The sequence below is a fragment of the Leptonychotes weddellii genome, chromosome 2, assembly GCF_054177405.1.
Source record: "Leptonychotes weddellii isolate Sample4059 chromosome 2, ASM5417740v2, whole genome shotgun sequence".
In the NCBI taxonomy this organism is placed as follows: domain Eukaryota; kingdom Metazoa; phylum Chordata; class Mammalia; order Carnivora; family Phocidae; genus Leptonychotes; species Leptonychotes weddellii.
In genome coordinates, this window is record NC_138370.1 from 114,839,064 (window position 1) to 114,864,817 (window position 25,754).

At 36.8% G+C, this 25,754-nt stretch overlaps 1 protein-coding gene across 1 annotated transcript in view; it reads right to left on the reverse strand.

The window, feature by feature from the left end:
• Window positions 1-25,754, reverse strand: part of PTPN13 (protein tyrosine phosphatase non-receptor type 13) — a 203,483-nt gene that overhangs the window by 55,930 nt on the left and 121,799 nt on the right. The window contains exons 10-20 of the mRNA XM_081813137.1: window positions 21,209-21,431; window positions 17,334-17,408; window positions 17,029-17,203; window positions 14,697-14,850; window positions 14,299-14,437; window positions 13,212-13,364; window positions 10,858-11,040; window positions 7,236-7,398; window positions 2,449-2,866; window positions 2,211-2,308; window positions 583-639 (exon numbers count right to left, since the gene is read on the reverse strand). Coding sequence (XP_081669263.1) covers window positions 583-639; window positions 2,211-2,308; window positions 2,449-2,866; window positions 7,236-7,398; window positions 10,858-11,040; window positions 13,212-13,364; window positions 14,299-14,437; window positions 14,697-14,850; window positions 17,029-17,203; window positions 17,334-17,408; window positions 21,209-21,431 — 1,838 coding nt within the window. The remainder of the gene's footprint in view (window positions 1-582; window positions 640-2,210; window positions 2,309-2,448; window positions 2,867-7,235; window positions 7,399-10,857; window positions 11,041-13,211; window positions 13,365-14,298; window positions 14,438-14,696; window positions 14,851-17,028; window positions 17,204-17,333; window positions 17,409-21,208; window positions 21,432-25,754) is intronic.

The window sequence follows — 25,754 nt, forward strand, 5'->3', positions numbered from 1 at the left end:
AACCAAGAGTTGGATGCTCAACCGACTGAGCCATCCAGGCACCCCTTCAAATTCTTTCCATAATATTTAGGATAAGACTCGGAGCTAGTCCCTATTTAGTTCTCGAGCATCACTCTGGCCCCAAGTCTCCATATTGAGACCCTTGTAGTTCCCTGAATCTGTTACCCTCTCACTTGTATCCCTGCCTGATCACACTATGACCTTGGTCTGGAATGCATATCCACAACATTCTGTCTGAATTTCGTCCTTTTATCTCAAGATCCAGCTCAAGCATCCTCAGTTAAAATAACTGCCTAAGTTAAGACTCTTTAATCAAGATTATCTTACACCTGAACTATCTTAGCTTTCCAGGTGTCCTTATTTATACTTTGTCATTTCTCTAGTTCATCATCTAGTATAAATCACAGGTCCCATCACATCACCATGGTGCTGAAAAATACAACTCTCCTTTGACTACAGTGTAAGACCTAAAATCCTTAGCATGGAATTGAAGACTCTTCAATATTATGTCCAAGACTATCTCATAAGGTACAAGAGAAAAGATATGATGGAAATGAGGGGGAAAACATTTTGTAAACCTACCATTTTCTTTTAAGGGTACTTGGGATGAAGAATTTCCAGAACTATGCAAAGTCATTCCTGTGGTATAAATTAAATTATTAGACAGTTTATAAAATGGTCAGATACTATATTAGTAATTTCTGTTAAATTCATAAAAATCAAAACATTAAGGCGGCAACATTTTTTTTTTTAATTTACACCCAGAAAAATGTCTTCCCACAATGGGCTTATTTACTATTTCTACTGTCCAAGTTAAGCATATCAGCTTGTTTTACAGAATAAATTTAAACACAAATGTATTGTTTCTGGCAATGACATTTTGATATGTCAAATATGAAATGATGAAACTGAAATGAGTTTTAAAAGCATTTGTTTAAATGTTAAAAGAAAATTTAATATTCAGTAAGAATGAATAATCTTAATCAAAAAACATATGTGGAAAATAAATTTTCTTTCATGAGTGAGTTTTATTCTATCTGTGTTTTTCAATGAAATATTTACTCTTCTACATCTGGTATGTGATGGATTTTTATGTAGACGAAAGCATTTCTAATGAAAATAGCTTAGAATCTATATGGGATCCCATTATATATGAATACTCTTTGAAAAGTATTTTCTAAAAGATTGAACTAGCGTCTTCTTAGGCTATGTTCAACACATAAGGTAGTGACCTATAGGGTGAAATCTTGCCTTTTATCTCTTGAAAGTTTTTCACCAATTCAATTTAAATTGATGCTAGTATCATCTCTGAAAGCTGTGGAAGCCTACATTAATAAAGTAATGATGCTTTCTGTAAATATCTACCAACTATAGAGTTCTCTTTTCATTTACTCCACAGATATTCAATCCAACTACAGGTAAAAAAATATTTTTTAACTTTGTGTAATTAGGATTAAACGATCGTTGGTCTAAGTGAGAGTTAACTAGTATTACGGTAAAACAGCAGCAGAAGAGGGTGTCCTTGTTTCTCTTTTGTCTCCCCAGCTGTTTCCTATTGAGTTCACACCTCTCTGCTTAAATATCTACTCTTCTGTAAGATTCCAGTGCATTTCCCTTTTAAGATGCATAAAGCAACAGGATATTGAACTATTTATCTCATAAGATAGTATGTGTTTATAAACTTCTTTACTTACATACTTAATATGCCTCAGCTAGCTGGGAGAATTGGAAAAAAAAACCTCAAATCAACTAAGAATTTCCACCTACTGACCGCAGCACATTTCATAAAAATTATCTGGTTTGAGAGATAACTGCATTCATGCTAAGCTGAAAGTACGCTAAATAAACCTTTCTTTAAAAAATACAGTATAGTGGAGCCCACTGCCACAGGCTTGTATGGAAAATCCAAAGGAAGACTGTCCAAAGCCATGGTACCAGACTGTCTGGGTTCTCTCAGTATGACTGTCACAGTTTTTAACTGTGACCAAGAGAAAGTGAAGTAACAGTCTGTGCCTTGAAGTAATCACCTGTTAAATCAGTTTTTGATTTGACTTGGTGCATTTTAAGTAGCCTAAAATTTCATATTCAAAAGCAGCTTTGGCAATTAGGACATAGAAGCAAAAATAATATATTGGTCACTAACATTATTTCGTTCATCTCACCATGAGCATGAGGTATGGGAGAAAGAAGGTAAGCTTGTTTATGCTGACCTATAACATATGCTTGACCAGGGTCTTCAAAGGATGAGGAGTCTGATTCCTGTTTCCTCCTTTCAGGACTTCTATTTAAACTTGCAACAGACTTTGAACTAAAGAGGGAAAAGGAAGGTAGGAGGGGGATGTGTCAATGTAAAAAAATATGGTGAAAATAATAAAACGTCAAAACAAAAACAAATGTATGAAATGTAGAATTTACAAATAATATGTAGTTGGGTAATTATGTTCTTACTTATTAAGTTTTGTGAATCCTGCCAAAGATTCTGTATCAGATCTTGCCATCTGGTGTAATGGTTTTCCTACCAACTCCGCAATGCTTTGTGGTGGGGATTCCATGTTAACAATGACATTTTTCCGATGAGGGTAGAGAGAGGCCTGACTGAGATCGTGGTATGATTTACTCATCCCTCTAGGCTTTTCCTCCCATGAAGCTTTGTCACTCTTCTCTTTTGCACTGTTTTGCAATGGCTGGTAAAGCGACAGCTCTGAGCAGGAGAGCCTCTTCAGAATCTCAGCTTGAACTGACAGAGGTCGAACGGCAAGTTTGTTCAGGGTGCTGCTGGCCAGACTGCCAGTGCTGATTGCTCGTCCCATATTAAATCCTCTAACGGACTCTGCTTGGAGATTCAGGCTCCTAAACGAAGCTCTCTCTACAAGGAAATAGGATGGCTTTACATGATGGAAACACCGCAGTACCTTTATGAGAAGAGTTATTTCGATAAATAAAACAGCATGCAGTTTTTAATTGTTTTGATTGCCAACGTTAAGTAGCAGCTTTCCAAGTGTGGCAAGCAAGGATCTGAAAAAGGAGTTTGGTTTTCAAACCATCTCTCCATCCTTGTAGCTTTCTCACAGCCACGGCCTGGTCAGCATCTTCTACCTCATCTAATGAGTCCTGAGCATCTAATAATGTTTGGGCTTCAAGCTTGCTGACTCTGAATTCCCAATTACGGGTCTCAGTTAAAAGTGAAAATAACGTCTGACACAGAAATTTCAATCCCAGTGGTGTCTCTGCTAAAATCCCTGCAAGCCAGGGATGGGGAGAGGGAGAGATGGAGCCTAGACAAGCTGACATGAAAAAGAAGCTATGCAGAGGAGAATTTTGCCCAGAGAAAAAGTTGAGTATTATTATATTTTTTAAAGCTCATGGTAGATTATGATGATTGTGCAACTCTGTGAATATACTAAAAACCACTGAATTGTATACTTTCAGTGGCTGAACTGTAGAGCGTGGGAATTATGTCTCAATAAAACTGTTACCAAAGAGGAGGGAAAAAAAAAAAAGCTTTTACAGAAAATTATTTCTTTTGTTATTTCATTACTATGCCAATCTCACCTTCCCACTTGGTTGACTTTTCATGATTGGACTGAGGCACAGGAGCCATGGGAGAATCAAGTATTACTTGCCTTCTTTCATTTTTTTGGTTTCTGTTAATAAACATGATCAAGGAGCTGGGGTTCTCATTATGCTTAAATTCCTTTCACTCCTAAATACACATCCAAAGTCTTTTAGAGGCTAAATTTAGAGATACTCTATGACAAGTGCTTGGCTTACTCTATTTTGTGAGAGCCAATGTCATGGCAGTATTTGAGCATTTGAGCCTATTAACAAAAGCACTGTATCACAGAATTTTAGCATCAAAATCCTTTCATGTAAGTAAAGGGCCAGGAGCACAAAATTTTAAATGATTTAGTTTATGCACTGGTAATCCACATTACAAGGCATTCCCCGTTTGATGCCTCCAATGGAAAGTATCAACCCTTTGTTGCACACTATAAGGAAATACAGCTTGACCACCATGGCTGCAAAAACTTCCTTTTAAAAAGAAAAGATCAAATGCTGCTGACTCAGATCTTTAGATTCTGCTTCATTTACTTTCTAATTCCTAGAAAGATTAATAATTAATAGTTCACCTCACGCATAAAGAGATAGAAAAACACAGGAGATTTTTAAAATGCATCAGAATGAAGTTTAAATAAACATGTTTCATTGTCAACAGGAAAATTCAATGTCCTTTCACTGAACTGGAAGTGGACACCAAATTAAAACATGAGAATAAAAATAAAATATTGGTTTAAATATTCTCAGAATGATCTTTAGCTTAAAATACAGTTTTATTAGAGCAGATAACATGATTTCCATTTTCTTTTGCTTTGAGAGCAGACTGTAATTAAAGATGCAAAACTTAGTCTTACACAGATTCAACTACCAGGATATACCTTTATACCCAACAGGTTTCTTCACCCTTAAGGAAATGTAGACCACACCTTGACAGAAAAAGGGACGGACTGTTTTGTAAACATATCCAAGATTATGCTAGTCAAATCCATTCATAGCCTAGTCCTGGGTAAGACTTAAAATGGTGCATATATTCACTGGATGGGAGCATAAACTACCAATTTATCTGATCTGTCCTTTATCCCTTTCACCTGGAAAAGACTCCAATATGGACTGCCAGGATGGGAAAGGACATTAGAATGAGCCTACATCCTAATACTAGTGTTTCAGATTTGAACTCAAAGGTTGGCTAGTTCCACACAGAATCTGCCATCCACACTACTTAACCTCTGCTTGTGCGATTGTTCAGTCCTTTGTACTGTTTGATATTTCCTTATATCATCAACTTAACTGTATGCTCTTTTGAGGAGAGCGACTTCATTGATTTCTATTATTCCACAGCACCCAGCATCATCTCTTACAAGTAGTAAGTGCTCAATAAATGATTATTAATCTTAAGTTCATTCTATGCAAATTAGTTTTTTCATCAAATCGAAATGAAAAGATCACGGTTCCAGCCTCATTTGACCTCTATGAGTTTAGGTGAGACACTATGCTCTGAACCTGTTTCCTCATCAGTAAAATTTGGTACTAAAAGGCCTCTAGGTTTCTAGCACCAACATTCTATGATGCAAAGAAGTAACATACATTTGTCAGCCCATCAACCTCCTACAGACAACACCAGTTATTTTCACTTGTCTAATACAGATAGTTAAGTAGGCAGGTAGTTACTTCTAAGCCATTTTAAGCAAAAAAATAATTCCTTTGAAGGTTTAACAAAATCTGGGAAAAGCTGTAGATAATACCATCTTGAAGGGCTTTCACATATGAGTTCAAGGATACACAGCTGTGTGTTCCTTGGTGGAAACCTGTGAGATACATAGGGTATTCCCACTCCATGGATGAGGAAAATGAGACTCCTAGAAGTCAGTTACTTTCCTATGGGGTCATTATACTACTATTAGTAGTGGTAGTAGTGGTAAGACAATATTGATGATGGTGATGATAACAATAATGAGTATTTATTCAATACTTACTCTGTGCCAGACACCTTTAAGGTGCTTACATGTATGAATTCATTTCATCTTCACAACAACCTCACAATGTAGGTATTATCATTATGATAATCATTTTACAGATGGGGAACTAAGGCAGAGTTTAAGTGCCTACCTAAGGTTTCAGAGCTTATAAGTAATAGAGCAAGGTTTGGATCCTGGCCATCTGGTTCCAGAGTTCATGTTGTTAATTAACTACTACACTATTTTGTTCTTCAGTATAAGAAATGCTGAGGAAGAAAGGCTGGCTTCATAGTTTTGTCTTCTGATATTTTTCATAATAGCACATTATACTATGTCTGTAATGATGCAACCTTCAATTGTTCAATTTTGGTTTGTTATTGACTAGAGTATTAGTCCAAGTATGAATACTGATAGCTCTAATAAGTTTGATATTTCACTGCACTTTTAAAATATGTAAGAGCATACAATTTTTTAGCAGAGCAAAGTAGGTAAAGAAAAGGAATAATGAGATTACTTTACAGCAGTAGTTACCATATTTTAGCATGCATAAAAACCATTACTGAAGAAAGCCTGTTAAAATGCAGATTCCAGGGACCCAATACCCGAAGATGGTGATTCACCAAGTTTCAGGTAGGTTTCTGGAATCTTCATTTTTAATAAGCATACACCCCTACCGTCTTGACTCTGAAAGGCTGAGAAACATCTATTCATAGGCTGCCATCACCCAAGTCTGATCCTACGGGGAATACATTTTTTTGTAATATTTCAGGATGTGAGAAAGTTTGGATACAGAATTCACAGGATTCTGCTACACAAGGTCATCAGTGCTATTCCATTAAGTTGAAAAATCTAATTCTTCTGAGTATTTCACAGAAGTCTATAAGAATTTACTATGCAGAACCAGATTTTGTATAACTTTAATCTCTTCATGTGGTCTTGCAGAGTCAGTTTTAAATATTTCAGTTCTGATGAAGATATATTTTTTCAGAGCTGAATTAGTTTCTTCTGCTCGTTCCTTTTCAAAAGGAACTAAAATCACTCTTCTGACCATTTATACTGGGTATGGGGGTTACTGATCTCAGTCGCTGAAGAGGGACACACTCCAGTAAAACTAACAGGTGGGAAATCTGCCACCCCCAAACTGTTATACTATGTAACACATCACTGGGTGCATACGCCCCTTGCCCCCTGCCTTGTTTCTTTTTTTTACCCTCACCTGGAAACCCCTCCCATTTATCTTCAACCTACTTAGTTACTTTTGTCCTTCAAATTCCAGTTCAAGTGTCACCACTGGAGTATTCTGGCCTCTGATCTCCCTCTCTTCTTACTGTAGATCATGTAGTCTGTATGATATAATCTGTTATTAAAAGCTGGACCCTCCGATGTGTATTATTATTTCATGTATGTTGGTCTTACCTTCCCAAAGAGTATGTAACTTCACTATGGGTAGACACTTGGACCCAAATACCATATTTACATCAGTTAGCCTCATGATTAGCACAAAACAGACATTTCAACAGGTGCTCCCTGACTGCTCTGGGGCGCAGTTTCCAAAATGAAGCTGAAATCTTGGCTTCATTTGTGGCACTTTATATAAAGCTGACTTAGTCATTTAACGTCTATACACATTGTAACTTTCATTCTAGACTTGGAAGTTCTTTTAAAATTTGTGGCAAAAACCACGCTCGTACCCTGAGCATCTGACACTCTGTTTCTCCTTACCAATATCCTGGGCGTCCTGGTTGCTCTGTCTCGCTCGCATCTGCAGCTGGAACTTATGCTGGGAAGAGCAGAGGTGCAGCAGGTACTGGCACACCTTACTGCTGTCTGTCTGGAAGGCATGTTTTATGCCATCTGATGTGTTTTGCAATGTGATTTTCTTTTTCTACAATATTAATCAGGGGTGTTGTAATTAGGACGTTTTCCCGACACATAACTAAGTTCTGTAAACAATAGTAAGTAAGTACAGATATTATTTTTATTTCTCATTTAACACTCATTCGGCATGAGCGTTCCTTGACCTGCATCTAATATAAATATAGAAAAATAGAACCCTGTTATTATAACGGATTCAGCAAATAAATCAAATTAATATCATTTGTCACTTTCAGAGATTGTAGCCTAAATCAGACAGTATACTATACCAGCAAGGGAAAAGGTTCTTTTAATGAGATTATTGATATTTTGAGTTTACTGCATGCAGTGTTTACAAATACCATAACTGTTTGAAAAAGACATTACAAAAATATGTTCTTCTTGGGTAAGAAAATGAAATTCAACAAAAATTGATTTATTAATATATAAGAGCTGTGATTCTGTCAAGAAGAATTCTGGTGGCCTGAGGGCTGAGATGGAAATTGTGAAAAGTTAAAAGAAAATGTGGGAATAGAGAGGCACTGGGTAACATGGCTGCTGGGATGAGAGATAAAACACATCAAGATTTAGAGACAGAGTGATTCTTGCATTCAAATTCAGGGGAAACAGGAGAACCATCAATTAGTGTTATCTCTTCCATGTTTCTTGAAAAATAAACGTCTCTTGTGTAAGAGGGCATCCCAAAATGTTGCAACCTCTGTGGTGAGGCTTGCAGATGATTCGTACATCTTAAAAGACTAGCATTCAGCATGCCAGGAATCTAAGACTAATGTCTCTGGAGAACTGCTTAAGTCCAATTAGATTTTACTCCAGCTCTCGGCTGCTTCTACTGTGTAAATTATTCCCTCTATCTACTCATGTCCCTTGTTTTCAAATGCAGGAATAGTCACAGAGAAGTCAAATTTGGTGAGGCTCATAAATGACACAATAACAGAATATTACTCAAACTTCAATCATGCAGGTGCCTTCTTCATAATTTCTGGTCTTGTTAATTTATAAATTTTTAAATTGACTTTGCTTATATAAATTCACTTAAACTTTTTATCACAGCTATAAATAGAAAACCAGTACCACTTGCCATAAATAGAATCCAGCTATTAAAAATATGTAATCAGGGGCACCTAGGTGGCTCAGTTGATTAAGCATCTGCCTTTAGGTGAGGTCATGATCTCAGGATCCTGGGATAGAGCCCTGCACGGGGCTCCCTGCTCAGTAGGGTATCTGCTTCTCTCTCTCCCTCTGCACCTGGCCCTTGCTCATGCTCTCTCTCTATCTCAAATAAATAAACAAATAAAATATTTAAAAAAGTATATGCAATCAATGCAATAAAAACAAAATAAGGTTATTATATTCTAGCTGGATATGTTACCAATGAAATCTCAGGGACCCTGTTCTCTCTTTCTGAAAAAAGGAAATCAGCAAGTATTAAAGAGGAGTTAAAAGAAACAGTATAATCAAACTAGTCTCTTTACTATCAGTAGTATATCTGACGATATACTACTGTGACGATTCACAGTGACGATTCAAATAGTTGGGGAATTTTTTTTTCCAAACAAACATAACCACTGTCAAGTAATTCCCTAGGATATTTTTCTCCAAAGTTGTAAAGCTGTACAGGTTTGAAACAAATTACAAGAATAATTGATTCTAAGTATTTACTGATAAAATGGACAAGAAATGTGTCCAAGGGAATTCAATTGTGAAAGATGAGAAAGGCGAAGGAGGGTGACATTTCTTTTTTTTTTTTTTTTTTGACAGAGAGAGACACAGCTAGAGAGGGAACACAAGCAGGGGGAGTGGGAGAGGGAGAAACAGGCTTGCCGTGGAGCAGGGAGCCCGATGCGGGGCTCGATCCCAGGACCCCGGGATCATGACCTGAGCCGAAGGCAGACGCTTAACGACTGAGCCACCCAGGCGCCCCAGGAGGGTGACATTTCTATCTCCCCAGAGGCTAGTGGGGGGTGGGGGGAATGAGGGTTAAAAAGACCTCTGTGTTGGAGAAGGGACTTCGGGATAAACAAGTTTTGTTAAACACAAGAACAGTCTGCATGGGAATGTGGTCTATTCTCTATTACTGGAGATCTTTAAAAATGAGCTAATCAAAGCTAGTTCTATATATGGCAGGGCTGGTGTGATGGCTTGGCTAACAATAGAGAGCTGAATGCTAGACAATTTATTTGATTTGTTGCCTTTTCTAAAATGGTCCAAATTAGATTTGTATTTAATTAATCTAAGGTTTCCTACCGATATTTGCTGTGCTAGCATTTCCATTGGGGAAGGTAAATTATACCAGGGCAATTTCCTGGTCTTGACAATCTTGGGAAGATTAGGCTGTCTGGGCTTTCCTGAGAGAACACATTATCATCTGGTAATCTTAGTGGTACCTCTGGGTTTCGCAGGAAACCAACCAACTAACCATCAAGTCTAGAACTGATTTCAAAGGTCTCTAGGTTGAAAATTAACCAGGGTAAGTTGGGACCTTGAGATTGATATCCTTACAAACAGTGTTCTAGTGAGACCATATTTCAGCCCAAATATGAATTAGAGATGTCAGTAGTCTCTTAATACCATAAGGAAAACAAATAAATATCTTAACATATTTTTTTATTCACCTCTGGGGCTTCTCAATTGCATTTCAATGTTCAGACACTCCAACCACTTCCAAAATCAAAATATGCCTTTATGGCTTACTATCTTTCATAAACATGATATTCTAAAACTTTACCTCCATATGGAATATACACTAAAACTTAAAACTGCAGAAAGTTCTGGGACATTAAAAACATTCCTAGGGGCGCCTGGGTGGCTGAGTCGTTAAGCGTCTGTCTTTGGCTCAGGTCATGATCTAGGGTCCTGGGATCGAGCCCTGCATCGGCTCCCTGCTCAGTGGGAAGCCTGCTTCTCCCTCTCCCACTCCCCCTGCTTGTGTTCCCTCCCTCACTGTCTCTCTGTCAAATAAATAAATTAAAATCTTTAAATAAAAAAGTTTTTAGTTCATAAAATCCAATAAATCTCTGGACTGCTAAAATTCAAACATAGTTGCTGTGAGGAGCCCATTATTGAGCTAGACAAAATTTACGAGGATTAAAATAATTATTTTTAAAAATACATTAGAGGGGTTTCTCCATGTGAGAAGTAAGTATCCCAGAATAAGTTCTGAATTAATAGAAAGTCAACTTGGTTGTAATTCAACTAAGTCAATTGAGCATGTAACCAGCTGGGAATGTATATTATTCTTTTAAAAATCACTTCCTGAGAAAACTAAAACCAAATAAAGATCTCCATAATACTTCCTACAACTAAGAAGAGTTAAATAGTATTAAAATGAAAAAAAAAAGTATTAAAATGTATTAGCCCTACTGAATAGAAGGGTCTAAAGTTTACTTAAGGATAATCAATTAATATGTTACATTTGAAACTGACAACACATATCTTAAAATATAATGAAAAGGAGTTTAAATGGACATACGGAAAAAGAAATCTTCTTGGTTTCCCTCCATGGAAAGCGAAGGACCAGTGTGCGAACTCCATTGTGAACCTCAAACACAAGGACACCTTTAGAACAGACTCCAAGCAATATTCCAGTTTGTGACTTTTTCTCAGGGTGCACTCGATGAAAATGAACTCCATATTCTGTCAGTCTTTGGCAGACCTGTTGAACATCAATAGCAATGCACCTTGGTAAAGGGTGACAAAGATATAGAAGGTGTACCACTGTAGCTTGATATGGAAAGGATAGTCTTTTCAACAAATGGTGCTGAAACAAATGGATATTCACAGGCAAGAAAATGAATCTTGACCCTCAATTACACCCAGTATATGAAAATTAACCCCAAATAGGTCATAGACCTAAATATAGGAATTAAAACCATAAAGCTTAGAAAATCTTTATGGGTACGGGTTTGACAAAGATTTCTTTGTGGGACATAAAAAACATGAACTATAGAATAAAAAATTGGTAAACTGAAATTTTAGCTCTTCAAAAGTCAGTGATAAGAAAATATAAACGCAATGGGGTGCCTGGGTGGCTCAGTCAGTTAAGTGTCTGACTCTTGATTTCAGCTCAGGTCATGATCTCAGGGTTGCGAGATCGAGCCTTGTTTTGGGCTCTGCACTCATTGGGGAGTCTGCTTAAGATTCTCTCTCTTCCCCCCCATCTCCCTCTCTAAAAAAAAAAAAAAAAAAGGAAAAGAAAAGAAAATATAAAGGCAGGCTACAGACTGGGAGGTAAATATATTATATATGTGATAAAGGAACTGTATCCAGCATATATAAAAAGCATGTATTTCTCAGCAATAAGGAGACATATAACCAGATACAAAGACGGGAAAAAGATTTTATTAGACACTTCAATGAAGAAGATACACAAATGGCAAATAAACACATAAAAAGATGCTCACCATAAATAGTAATTAAGGAAATACAAATTAACCTCACCACAATGATATACCACCACTTAACCTATTTCAATAGTTGAAGTGAAAAAGTCTGAGCATACCAAGTATTTTGAGGATGTGGAACAACTAGAAATCTCACATATTACTGGTAGTACTGTAAAATTGGACAGCCACTTTAGAACAATTTGGCATTTTCTTATAAACATACACTTCCCATAGATCCCAGCAACCCTACTGTTAGGTAATTACTCAAAAGAAATAAAAACCATATGCTCACATCAAAATGTGTATTTGAAAGTTTATAAAGCCTTTATATCCATCAACTAATGAAGAAATAAACAGGTTGTTTATCTGTACAGAGGGAAACTACCCAGCAAAAGAATGACAAAAAAAAACCCACAAAAAAGAAAAAAACCAACAACGACAATCAAAAAAATCCCCCAACAACAAAAAAACCACCACCACCAAAAAAACTGATACACATCATACCATGGATGAATCTCAAAAGTATTACTTCTAAGTGAAAAGAGCAAGATACAGGAGACTACTACATAATGCATAATTCTTTTTATGAAATTCTAGACAAGAAAAAACTATGGTGATAGAAAGGAGATCAGTAGTTGCCAAGGGCTGGGGTGGTGGTGGTGGGGGATTAACTGCAAAGGGACACAAGGAAACTTTTTTGGTTTTGGAAATGTGGGTTAGCAAGTCTTTGTCTTCATAGATACTTCTAGGGCTGGGAACCTTGGCTCTCTTCAATATGGAGCAAATGGAAGGCATACTATTACATACTAGGGAGCTGAACCAGGAGAATGTTCTGAAAGTTTCTCTTCTCAACAGAATACTATATTTTCTATTCTTATTGGAAGTAACACAATACTATCTTTCCTGATCATAAATGGACTATTTATCTGAGGTCGCAAAGAAAGCTGATGGCAGAACTGGAACCATAAAGCCATTTTTTTCTGACCCCCTTCCATTATGTGAATTAGTCAGCATTTATGAAATACCGTCTTTAAAGGATGTAATTGAATTTTAAGCCTTTTAAAAAACAAAGCAAAATAATTCTATCAAAAAATTCCGTTGTTACTTCTTTACAATGTATCTTGATACATTTATAATGTATCTTGAGTATAGAACAGAATAAAAGCAGAGAATCCATAGCCATGCAGATACAGGGTTCGAATTAGTTTTGCCCCACCTACCAGCCATTGACTTTGGGAATATTACATTTCCTCTTTGAGCTTTAGTCCTCTCTTTCACAGGATAATTAAAATACCATGGTTTTAGTCAGGAATAAGTGAGATGAGATAATGCATAGTATCAGTTATTGGCACTTGAGCTTTTAGATACCTATGTCCTCCAATATTTCTTGCTTACTTTAAAAAATATATAAACTTTATCATTTGTAATCCTGCATGCTTACCTTTAAAAATTCTAACTCTGTCTCTTTTTCAGAAGCTCCCACGTAGGTATTATGCAATTTTGGTAACTCTTCTTTAACATAGGATAAATCAAGTTTCTCCATCACTCTGGGAGGCAAATAATGCTCCAGTCTAAAATAAGACACACCATGAACCTAGAAAAGAGAATGTTTTTATAAGCAATTATGTTTGCCCTCTTCCTTCTATCTTAAAGTTCTTGCCTCAACCAAGAGGTAAGACACTTTTATTTAGACTTCTCCCTGAGGAGTGAGTTTTAGAGGAAATGCATCATTCTTTCTCTTTCATTTGGTGAGGTAAACAGCTGAACTGATTAGCAAGCTTAAAGAGACAGACAACAAGGGCCAAATGTCACTACAGTTAGGGTTAATGTTGTGAAGGATGCTACTCAAGTGGCACTGACTCTTGCCCCTTGCTTCCTCTTAGATCCACTTTTTTCAGGAACAATTGGCCTCAAACATCTGCTTTCTGTACAGTGAACTCTGCTGGGTTCTCAGCCCATTACTGCATGGATCCATGTGGAAGGCAGAAGATCCCTTTGACCCAGATTTGGCTGGTAACCCTTGTGCCTAATATCTATTAATTAGAAATTGGGAGAAAGAAGGGTAAATGCTAGATATCCTGAAATTGTGAAACAGGAAATTTTACACAGAAAAAAGAAAAAGAGAGAGAGAGAAAGCTACACTGTATGATTTTTACATACCAATGTACGTGAGGAATCTGGTCACTCTAAGGTACCAAACTAGCCTCAAAAATCTCCAGATATTGGGGCGCCTGCGTGGTGCAATTGGTTGAGCATCTGACTCATGGTTTCAGCTCAGGTCATGATCGCAGGGTTGTGGGACTGGAACCCTGTGTCAGGCTCCAGGCTCAGCGTGGAGTCTGCTTGAGATTCTCTCTTGCTCTCCCTCTGCCCCTCCTGCCAATTCTCTCTCTCTCTCTCAAATACATCTTAAAAACAACTCCAGATCTAAATAGCAAACACATCATCCAGGTTCAGTTTTTAATTATGCCGAGGATAAAAATATCAATATGAAAGTGGCCCTGGAGAAAAAAAAAAACAAATCCTACCTCTGGTTGATAATCTCCATATTCAGCCTGGAGAGCCAAGGATGCCAGTAATAAAGAAGTCTCATCATCACAATGCATCCTCTCCTCCAAGATATCCTTTCGCAGCTGAAGATAATACTGATGACAGGTCAGGGTATGTCTGGAGAAATAAACGCACACTAAACATCTAGGCTTCATCTTGAATCTGGAGAGATTTTTATTATTGGCATATAAGTTGAGTTCCCAAGATGGTTTATTATTAATCTTTTAAGGCACAAGAATTTAATAAACTATGTTGAAGGAAATATTTCTTTTATGATAGAGAAGACATTTACTGAATCAAATAATTCAGTATCAGTAAACTAAAGGGTCCAAAGACCAGAAGCCAAAAAGACAAAAATAGAAACTTGTGTACTCACTGTATTAGACTAACATCATCCATGAAAAATTTAATTCGGAAAAACAAAGTAAAATTAACAGCGGCTTTGCTCTTTTTCTTTGGTTCTTCTTTCCATCCCTCTGGGGCCACTTTGGTTAATTTTAAATCAGGATCAACAAAGAAATATTCATTATCTAAAACAGAACGAGGAAACACTCAGATAAAAATACTTCAATGTTTTCTTCTGATTCCTTCGTAGTTTTTTTTTTTTTTTTTTTTTGCGGTGGGGGGTGGTCAGACTTGCACAAAGGAGTTTCACACAAGAATAAAATAAGATTGTTAAGAAGTATGGCAGGGAATGCTGAAGGTAACTGCCTACAGACTGGGGGCAATAGGGTATGTCTGAGTCTTTTTTTTTTTTTAAGATTTTATTTATGTATTTGACAGAGAGAGACACAGCGAGAGAGGGAACACAAGCAGGGGGAGTGGGAGAGGGAGAAGCAGGCTTCCTGACGAAGCAGGGATCCCGATGTGGGGCTCGATCCCAGCACCCTGGGATCATGACCTGAGCTGAAGGCAGACGCTCAACGACTGAGCCACCCAGGCGCCCCTGTCTGAGTCTTTTAAGACAGGGTTCTAAGGGCAGATAGAACTAGATTCAAATCCACCACATCATTTACTGTCCATGTGACACTGACTAAATTATTTAACCTTTCTAGACATCAATTTTCTTGTCTGTAATATCAGGATAGTGCTAATTCCTGCCTTATTGTATTATTGTAGGGATCAAATGACCTAAGCCATATAAAACACTTGGTAAAGCATGTGCCATATGGTAAGCATTCAATAAATATTATTTATTATTTATTATTATTGAGCTTCCAACTGAAACCTAGGAAAAAAATACTCATCATTTTGTAATTCCATCTAAATATTATTGACTCTTTCCAAATAAAAGGTTTTCGATAAAATTTGACTTATCCAGGAGGTTCAAGAAATTAGGTGTACTATAAACAGAAATTCTGATTAATTATTCATGTGAATGGTATTACCTGATTAGTCTAAACTTGTAAGTAGTAAAGTGACAGAACATTAGTAGGCACTAATTGAATGTTTACTGGATGACTCTATAAAGTGAACTATTAGTTTTTTTGTTTTTTTTTAAAGATTTTATTTTTATTTATTTGAGACAGAGAGAATGAGAGAGAGAGAGAGAGCACATGAGAGGGGGGAGGGTCAGAGGGAGACGCAGGCTCCCTGCTGAGCAGGGAGCCCAATGCGGGACTCGATCCAGGGACTCCAGGATCATGACCTGAGCCGAAAGCAGTCGCTTAACCAACTGAGCCACCCAGGCGCCCGTGAACTATTAGTTTTTAAGAAACAAGAATTCAATAAACTAAATTGAAGAAAACATTTCTTTTGTGACAAAAAGGACATTATCCTAATCTTGTAGGGTTTTAAGATAATTTGATCCTCAACTGCAATTTATGGTACTCTGTTGCCTAAGGTAAGTTAAATTTTGAGGTAAACAGGAATTTGAAATATTGAAGAGTAATTTATAAATACAATGATTTATTAAAGCCCAACTCCAAAGCAATAAGGAGCTATGGAAATTCTAAGTGATAAATAAATAGGAGTGATTTCACTGAAGCTCTGCTCTGAGGCCACTGGGAATGCCACAAAGTTCAGTGCATGTAAATCTTAAAAAATATGTAAAATGATGTATTTGCAGTCACGAAGTGAAAACATTTAAAAGAGACACTGTATGTTTTTAGGATAGTAGGCTAAAGAAGCTGATGTGGAGATTCAGAAATAGGATCCTGCTATATATTTAAATTCAGATTAGCAGGATACTAATTTCTAGAGTATATATGTAGGTAATTGACATATATAATGGTCCCCAAAATATAATAATTAAAATCCACTTCAGTATACTGAGCTAAAGAAAAATGTTCACGGTCAGGTATAGAAGATGCTAAAAGACACAGCTATTAAAACAATGAAACTAGGGGTGCCTGGGCAGCTCAGTCATTAAGCATCTGCCTTCGGCTCAGGTCATGATCTCAGGCTCCTGGGATCGAGCCCCGCATCGGGCTCCCTGCTCAGCAGGAAGCCTGCTTCCTCCTCTCCCACTCCCCCTGTTTGTGTTCCTTCTCTCGCTATGTCTCTGTCAAATAAATAAATAAAATCTTAAAAAAAAAAAAAACAAAACACAATGAACCTAATTAGGAGAAGGGAGTTCCTAACTCCTACTTCTCAATGCTGACATGTTCATGTAGTTAACATTTCCCAAAACAAGTTGGGCAATAACAGGTATGAAAGCTTGTTGCCAAGTTTCCATACTACACCCTGAACTTAAAATATCTTGGTACCTTTGAGGGTAGCTAAAGCAAACAAATGATGTTCCACTAAGCCAATGTGGGCCACAATCATATCAAACACATCTTTACATATAGTTTTGGTATCACAAGTCAGTTCCAGTCTCTGCCCACTCAGAAGCATTATGTTTACTTTTCTTCGGTTATCTTCATTCTTCCCTTTCTTGGCCTACAATTGAAAAAAAGAAAATGAATGATATCCATTAAAGTAAACATTATAAGAATTTTAACTGTTTTTTTAAAAAAGTCATTACTGAAATTATTTTCTAAGAGTGACACAAGTTGGTTTTATTACTTACAAGGATAGACCGTGGCAAATCCAAAGATATAAATGGCTCAATCGTCATCTTCACAAACTCAGGGCCAAAGAAATTCTGCGAATTACATAAGTAGAATCAACAGTTTTTACCTCTTAGGCTAGGTCTTTCCTTAAAAGGCAAATATTATAATAATAATAATAATAATAATAATAATAAATTACATGTAAAGCCACCACAATAGAACTAGGTGATCTGAAACAAATGTAGCAATGTTTAATAAAGAAGTATGGTGGCTTTTACGAAGGACAGGAATGGAATATGCCTTACACCAAATGTAAACAGAAGTTCTTCCTCAGTTTCATTTTTTACCAGTGATGTCAAATATAAAGCCTTGCTTCATACTGTTTTACAAATTTTTCATTTTTTGGCCTTCAGATAAACTCAGACTGTCAAAAAAAATAGTAGCCTTAATTACTGAAGTAATACAGAGTTATCAAGCTCATGATAAGGATTTGGTTTAGTACTGCTAAGGTGTGAAGTGATTGAACACAATCTCATTTTGTTTTAGAGAGTGATGTTTCATGTATCCTAAAATAAATCATAGTTAAAGGACATCTACTTTGTAATTACAAAATACACATACCCATTCATAATCATGTGCTTGGAACCCTGTGACATTCACTGTCTTTTTTTTTCTAAATAGTTGACAGTTAGGGATATTACAGATATCAGCCTTTGTCCCCCACTGCTACCCCCAGTGAGAAAACATTATCTCAGGAGAGAGGGGAGACTCAGGAGCTGGGGAAAGTGGAGTCCACACACTTCATTTACTGCTTCTCAATCTACTTCTTGCCTGTACCTCTTGCATATCCAGAAGTTTCTCCCAAAAGTGGTACCTGGTTGAGGAAATAACTTAAAAAAAGTTAAGATTCCAGGTGGAAGCAGAATTCAGAACAGACTGAAAGATAATGTGCAAATGGGCAAAAAGTACAATGAAAGGGCTAATCTTGAGGCCAAAGGCAGGTGGTGTGTTTGTGTGCGCGTGTGCACACATGAGCGCATGTGCAGTAATGTGCGTGCATGAGTTTGCACTCAGGAAGTTTACTGGGGTTTTATTTTTGTTGGTTTCTTCTTTTGTTGCTTGATGTGGGAATTCTATCCAATTAACCAAGTGTGGAACATGTGACAGATACTATTTAAATAAAACATTAACTTTAAGGGTTTGTTAATACTCAACCAGCCAGTAGGACACATTTTAAATGAGAACAGAAATAGAGCAGAAAAAAAGAAAATGGTCTGCCTTGGGGAATACAGAATCTAACACAGATCAACTAAAGCTACAGTGTATAAACAAGTTAAAATGTCTCTGCACCAAAAGTAACCTACAAAAAATCAAATATTTATGTTTTGGGAAAGAACATTAATTAAATGGTGTAATTGTTCCTTCAAATACTAGCACTGTTTCTCAGCACTAAAAACATGCCCTTCCTGCTCTTTTCAGAAAAAACACGCGGTCCTTTAATGACCACCAGTTCACATTCTGTAGTCACTGATATAGTATGTCTTTGATGAAGAGATGTTTGTTTTTGAAATAGCCAGAAACTGACTGCCTAAAAGGAAACACAGGTTTTTAGTGAGATGGTGCATAACAGTGGCATACTGTAAAGATACAGGATACCAAAAAAAAAAAAAAAAAAAAAGATACAGGATACCATTTATGAATCTCTAATAAGCTATGTTCTACATTAGCTCTCTAAAATTATGATTTAGGAAAAAGGTGTATATATACGTGCTCGTTATAGTTTATGCGTGCATTTAATTACTGGAAGCCCACACTATTTTGTATGATATCTTGCCTAGTTCTTAATTTTGACAAAGATATTGGTGATCATGATAAATTGATGAGGCTTATTGAGTTTCTTCCTTTCAGCTTAATCATATTTTATGGGAATCTAACAATTTTAAAAGTAGACAGTATCTTATAAATTTCAACCCAATGCCACATTTAAAAAATTAGCACAATAAAGAACAAAGTGGTTTAAAAATTTGCCTAAAATCATATAACAGCATTATTAACAATAGAAACCAAGCCTTTGAATTTGTGGTTCAAACAATTTTCACCACCCAGTACTGTTTCTTCTCCTTAGAAAACTTTGAGGGAAATTTGAATTCTATCAACTCTAGGGCATACAAATATGCTTTTGAGACAATTCTTTAAAAAAAAAAAAAAAGACAATTATTTGAAACAAGCAACAAAAAAACCAAAACAGAATGTGGGTAATACACAAGTGCAGAACTAAAAAGAAAAAATTCATCCTAGGTTTTATCACTTTTACTACTATTTATTTCATGTTTGAAGAATTATTTGTATAGGAACAATACAAACAAGATACTGCCTCACCTATCAAATTGGTGATGATAAAAAAAGAATGACAATATCCAGAGAAGGTAAGAATATGGTGAAACAGGCATGAACACAGGAAGCATAAATTTGTACAAACATTGTGAAGGACAATTTGACAATATGTATCAAATGTTTTAAAATGTGCATGCCTTTGACTTGGCTATTCTACTTGGAGGAAGCTACCTGCAAAGATTTAGCTAAAGGGATGTTCATCAGAGCATTGCTTGCAATAGCAACAACAAATTAGAAATATTTTCAATGTCCAGTGGCACCTGGGTGGTTCAGTTGGTCATGCATCTGCCTTCAGCTCAGGTCCTGATCTTGGGGTCCTGGGATTCAGCCCATATTGGAGTCCCGCATCAGGCTCCCTGCTCAGTGGGGAGTCTGCTTCTTTCTCTCCCTCTCTCCTCCCATCCCCCACTCGTGCTCTCTCTCAAATAAATAAAAACTTTAAAAGAAAAAAAAATATTTTCAATGTCCAATAATTAGAAACTGATGGAAGAAATCATGGTACATGATAAATTCACATAATGAAGTACTTTCTAGCCCTTAACAATAATATTATAGGAGTTGTAAAATGTTCAAGATATTTCACATGAGAAGACTGTTCATTTTGAGCTTATGTTTATAAAAATATATAGGACATATGTTGAAAGAAAAGTAAACTAACTAAACACATTAAAAAAAATCCCCCCGATACAGGATGCAGATTTGTTCCTTTTGTCTTTCAATATTGTAATACAAAGATACAATGCTTGAAGCTCATGTGATCATCTTCTGATTTCAAAGTAAATCACTATCAAAATTCTGAGAATGGCAGAGCAGAAAGATGGAATGTACTTGATAATTCTTGAGCTTCTGAATCAATCCTGAACTCTATTCCTGATCTTCTTGGTTTCAGAGATAATAAATTTCTTAATATTAAAAGATAATCCCCTACAATACTAAATAAATAAATTGACTTTAAGGATCATAAATATACTTTAAAAATATACAGTGTATTTAGAATATCTTATTCTAAATCCATCTAATGTTATTTTAAAAATGAAATAATGAAACAGCTAAATATTTATTTTAATATCAACCAACATAATATCAACCAACATTTAACACCAGTAGAATTAATATGGGATTTCTATTTCATCTATAGGGAATTTCAGGACACCTACAGAACTTAAAAGTATTTTGCGTAACATGTTCCTGTGAGTATGTTAACTAACCAGAATTTTTTTTTAAAGATTTTATTTATTTATGCGAGAGATTTATTTGAGAGACAGCACGAGCAGTGGGGAGGGGCAGAGGGAGAGGGAGAAGCAGATTCCCAGAGGAGGGAGCCCTATGCGGAACTCGATCCCAGGACCCCAAGATTGTGACCTGAGCTGAAGGCAGATGCTTAACTGACTGAGCCACCCAGGCGCCCAACTAACTGGAATTTAAGTAAAAACTTAAAAAAAAGAGAAATTTCCCTGTGAGACCAAGTGTAAATTCAGTAATCTGAGAATTAACTTACCCTCAGTTTTCTTTGGGTCATGGCTGTTTCAAGGGCCATTTCTCTTAAGGGATCCCTGCTGATGTCAAGCATAGAGGCTTTGATTGTGTCTCCCGGATACAAGCTCAGCCGAGACTGTCTAAGGGCCATTCTGGCTTGTAGCTGCATCATTTCTTCTTCTTGCCGTTTTAGCATAATCTCTTGATTAACTACATTGCCTTCAAGGGGTGTTTCATATTGTCTACTGTATAGAAATGAGACGAAAACAATTATTTTAACCTAATCAAGAAAGAAAAACAGGTTAAGTAAGGTATCAAGAATTTCAACAATTTTTATTTTGTCTTCTGAGAAGAACTGTTGCAGTAACATTTCAATCCTACTTTTAAACTGATAATAGTACGTTTCCCCATTTCCACTGGATAGATCTACATGCTCCATCTCTTCTCTAAACATTCTAGCATCCTCTGAAAACTGCTTCCGCTGCAGTTCTCTTCAGATGGGGTTGTTTATTCTTATAGTCCTGTACCACTGGGCCTGGAGATAGGATAGAGATTTCCCTTTTTTTTCTTTTTTCTTTTTAAGATTTATTTATTTATTTGAGAGAGAGAGAAAGAGCAAGCACAAGCAGGAGCGCAGAGACAGAGGGAGAGAGAATCTGAAGCAGACTCCGTGCTGAGCATGGAGCTTGACGTGGGGCTAGATCTCACGATCCCGAGACCACAACCCTAGCCGAAACCAAGAGTTGGATGCTCAACTGACTTCGCCATCCAGGTGCCCCTAGATTTCTCTTAATTCTTATTTCAGCTTCCAGACCATTGCTGACCTAGAATAGCTCCCAACTTCCCTGAAGTACATGCTATGAAATCACTTAATCCACTGCTGTGCTTTTGCTTTAGACATTTAATTATCCTATTGGTCAAGTCTCCCTTATTCATTAAAGATTTAAGTACCTGACTCAGTCCTTTCCTCTGTCAGTAATCCTGTCATCATTCAAGATGGTGTTATACAGACTGAGGAGTTCTCCAACACTCTGCCCCCCTCCCCCCGCCCCCAGCCAGCCAGCCATCTACTCCCATGGTTATGCTGTCTATAAACAATAATTGCACTACCTCGAAAATGTCCTATTTCTACCCTCCAATGGCTTCTCTATCTAATCTTATTTTTTTTAGCTCACTACCTCTAATATCCTTCTTAAAATAATTCATTGACTCCAGCACTTTCTCTATTACCCTTCTCTTGCCCTTACACTGCTTGAATTCCAAGGCCCATCATTAAAATCACTCCTTTGCAGACAATCTCAACTCTCATGAAACTGCAGAACCATGCTGATTGATCTCACTGGGCTCTCAGCACTATCTGGCAACTCATTTTCTTAGAGAACTATTTTATACCTTCTTCCTTCCCTTTTCTTTTCAAAGCTCAAATACTCTCTCCCTTGTTCTCTCTACTGACGGTCTTTCCTCAGTTTTCTTGGTGAACTAAGAAGCAATCAGGAAATAACTTCCTCATCCTTCTACCACCAAATTTTCCAGATCTACATCCATATGTTTTTGTCTTCTTTTCGGTAACCACGATGGATCTCCTCCTGCACCCTTACAGAGGCCTGATACCTCTCCTGGGCATGGAATTCCATCCCCTCTCTTACTACTCAGAGACTTTGCCCCTGCAGTTATCCCCTAACGTGCATCCATAATATCATACACTATGTGATTCTCACTAGTCTACAAACATGATATACTATTTCTTACTCAGCACAAAAAAAATCCTCCTTTGGTTGTACATCCCCTTTTGGACTCATCCCATTCTTTCCTTCTGTCTTTTAGAGCAAATCTCTTCAAACTGTCATTTAAGTTTTATCTCTACTTCATCTCCCACTCTCTTGGACTCAGACCAGTAGTTTTAGTCCCTACTATTCCACCAAAGCTGTTCACAAAAATGAGTGAACTCGTTGTTGTCAAAGCCAAAGGATAATTCTCAATTTTCACTTTATTTGACTCTAAGCACCAAAAGACATAGTTGCTCAGTCCTTCCTATTCTTTTTGTTTTGTTTTGTTTCAGAGGTGGGGAGGGACAGAAGGAGAGGGAGAGAGAGAATCCTAAGCAGGCTCCACATGCAGCATGGCGCCTGAAATGGGGCTCGGTCTCATGACTCTGAGATCATGACTTGAGCCGAAATCAAGAGCCAGACGCTTAAATGACTGAGCTACCCAGGTGTAGTCCTTCCATAGTCTTAAAACATTTCCCTTCTGGAAAACCATGCTCTTTTTATTTTCCTTCTACTTTACTGGCTTTTCCTTCTTGGTCTCTTTTGTTGGCACCTCCTTCATTTCTAATCTCCTAGTTTTAGACTACAATAGTGCTCAGACCTCCAGATTTTCCTAGTCTCCATATATACTCCATACCTACATGATCTTATCTAGTTACATGGCCTTAATTACTTTATTTATGCCTATAATTCAGTCTCTCCTCTGAATTCTAATTTTATTTGCCTAGGTGAGTGTTCTACTTGGATGTTAATATGCATCTTTAGGCTAATATGTCTCAAATCAGATTCTTGATATTTTTTCCCCTTGTCCAACCTTTTCTCAATCATTCACCAGTTGCTTACAACGCAACTGGGAATCATTCTTGATTCCTCTATCCTACAAATCCCCTATCTGATTGGGCAGCAAATCCTGAAAGCACAACCTTGAAAATATCTATATCTGACTCTTCTCTATCACTAGCAATCTAATCTGGGCTATATCTATCCAAATGGATGTGGGGCTAGATCTCACTATGATTACTTCCAACAGGGCTTTTACTCTTGTAAACTGTTCTTCAAACAGAACAGAGTAATCCCATTAAATGTAAATTAGACCTGTGTTTTCAAGCCACTCAATGGCTTCCCATCATACATCCAAATTGTTCACGTAAGCTTCTGAGATATGACATGATTTGGATTCTGGTTACTACCCACTCTGCCTTCCTCTCATCCTGCTGCACCCACACCGTCCTTCCTGTATTGCTCTGACATGCAACACATCTCCCATAACTCAAGGCCTTTGCTCTTGTCATTCCTTTTGTTTGGAAGGAACCCCGTCTCCTGCTATATGCACAGTTCACCCCATCACTTAAAATAGTTTTCTATCCAAATATAATCCTTGGGAGAGGCCTCCTCTAATCACCCTACCTATGTATAAAAGAACCTGGACATCACAACCCTGCACTCTCTATCCCTTAAGCCTACTTTTTTTTCCTTTTTTTTTTTTTTACTCTTTTCCAATTAAAATTTTTATTATTGAAGTGTAGTTGATATACAATGGTATATTAGTTTCAGGTGAACAACATGGTGATATGACAATTCTGTATTACTCAATGCTTACCATGTTAAGTGTATTCACCATACAAAGTTATTACAGTATTATTGACTATCTCCCAATGCTGTACTTTCTATTTCCGTGACTTACTTATTTTATAACTGGAAGACTGTACCTCTTAATCCCCTTCAGTTATTTCACTCCCTCCCCACTTTCACAATCAATAGTTTGTTCTCTGTATTAATAAGTCTGTTTCTGTTTTGTTTGTTCATTTGTTTTGTTTTTTAGATTTCACATATAAATGAAATCATATGGTATTTGTCTTTGACTTTTTTCACTTAGCATAATACCCTCTGGGTCCATCCATGTTGTTGCAAATGGCAAGATCTCATTCTTTTTTATGGCTGAGTAATATTCCAGGGTGTGTGTGTGTGTGTGTGTGTGTGTGTGTGTGTCTTCTTTATCCATTCATCTACTGATGGGCACTTGGGTTGCTTCCATATCTTGGCTACTGTAAATAGTGTTGTAGTAAACACAGAGGTGCAAATATGTTTTTATTATTTTTTTTTATTTGCAAATGTTTTTAAATTGGTGTTTTCATTTCCTTTGGGTAAATATCCACTAGTGGAATTATTGGATCATATGGTATTTCTATTTTTAATTTTTTGAGGAACCTCCATACTGTTTTCCACAGTGGTTGCACCACTTTACATTCCCACCAACTGTGCATGGGGATTCCTTTTTCTCCACATCCTCGCCAACACTTGTTTCTTGTCTTCTTGATTTTAGGCATTCTGGCAGGTGTAAGGTGATACTGCATTGTGGTTTTGATTTGCATTTCCCTGATGATTAATGATGTTGAGCATCTTTTCATTTGCCTACTGGCCATGTGTATGTGTTCTTTGGAAAAATGTCTGTTCTGGTCCTCTGCCCATTTTTAAATTGGATCATCTGACTTTTTTGGTGTTGATATATATATATTATATAATATAATATATATACTACATATATAGTATATATATATATTATATATAATTTCTTTATATATCTTGGATATGATCCCTTATCAGAAATATCACTTATATATATCTTCTCCCCATCAGTAGGTTGACTTTTCATTTTGTTGATCACTGTTTGCCTCTAGGTGCACTCTCTATCCCCTTAGCCTGCTTTATTTTTCTTTAAAGCACCATCATTATCTGATGGTGCATTTACTTACTTGTTTTTTAATGGTTTACTGGCTATCTCTCAGCCCTAGAAATTCCTTT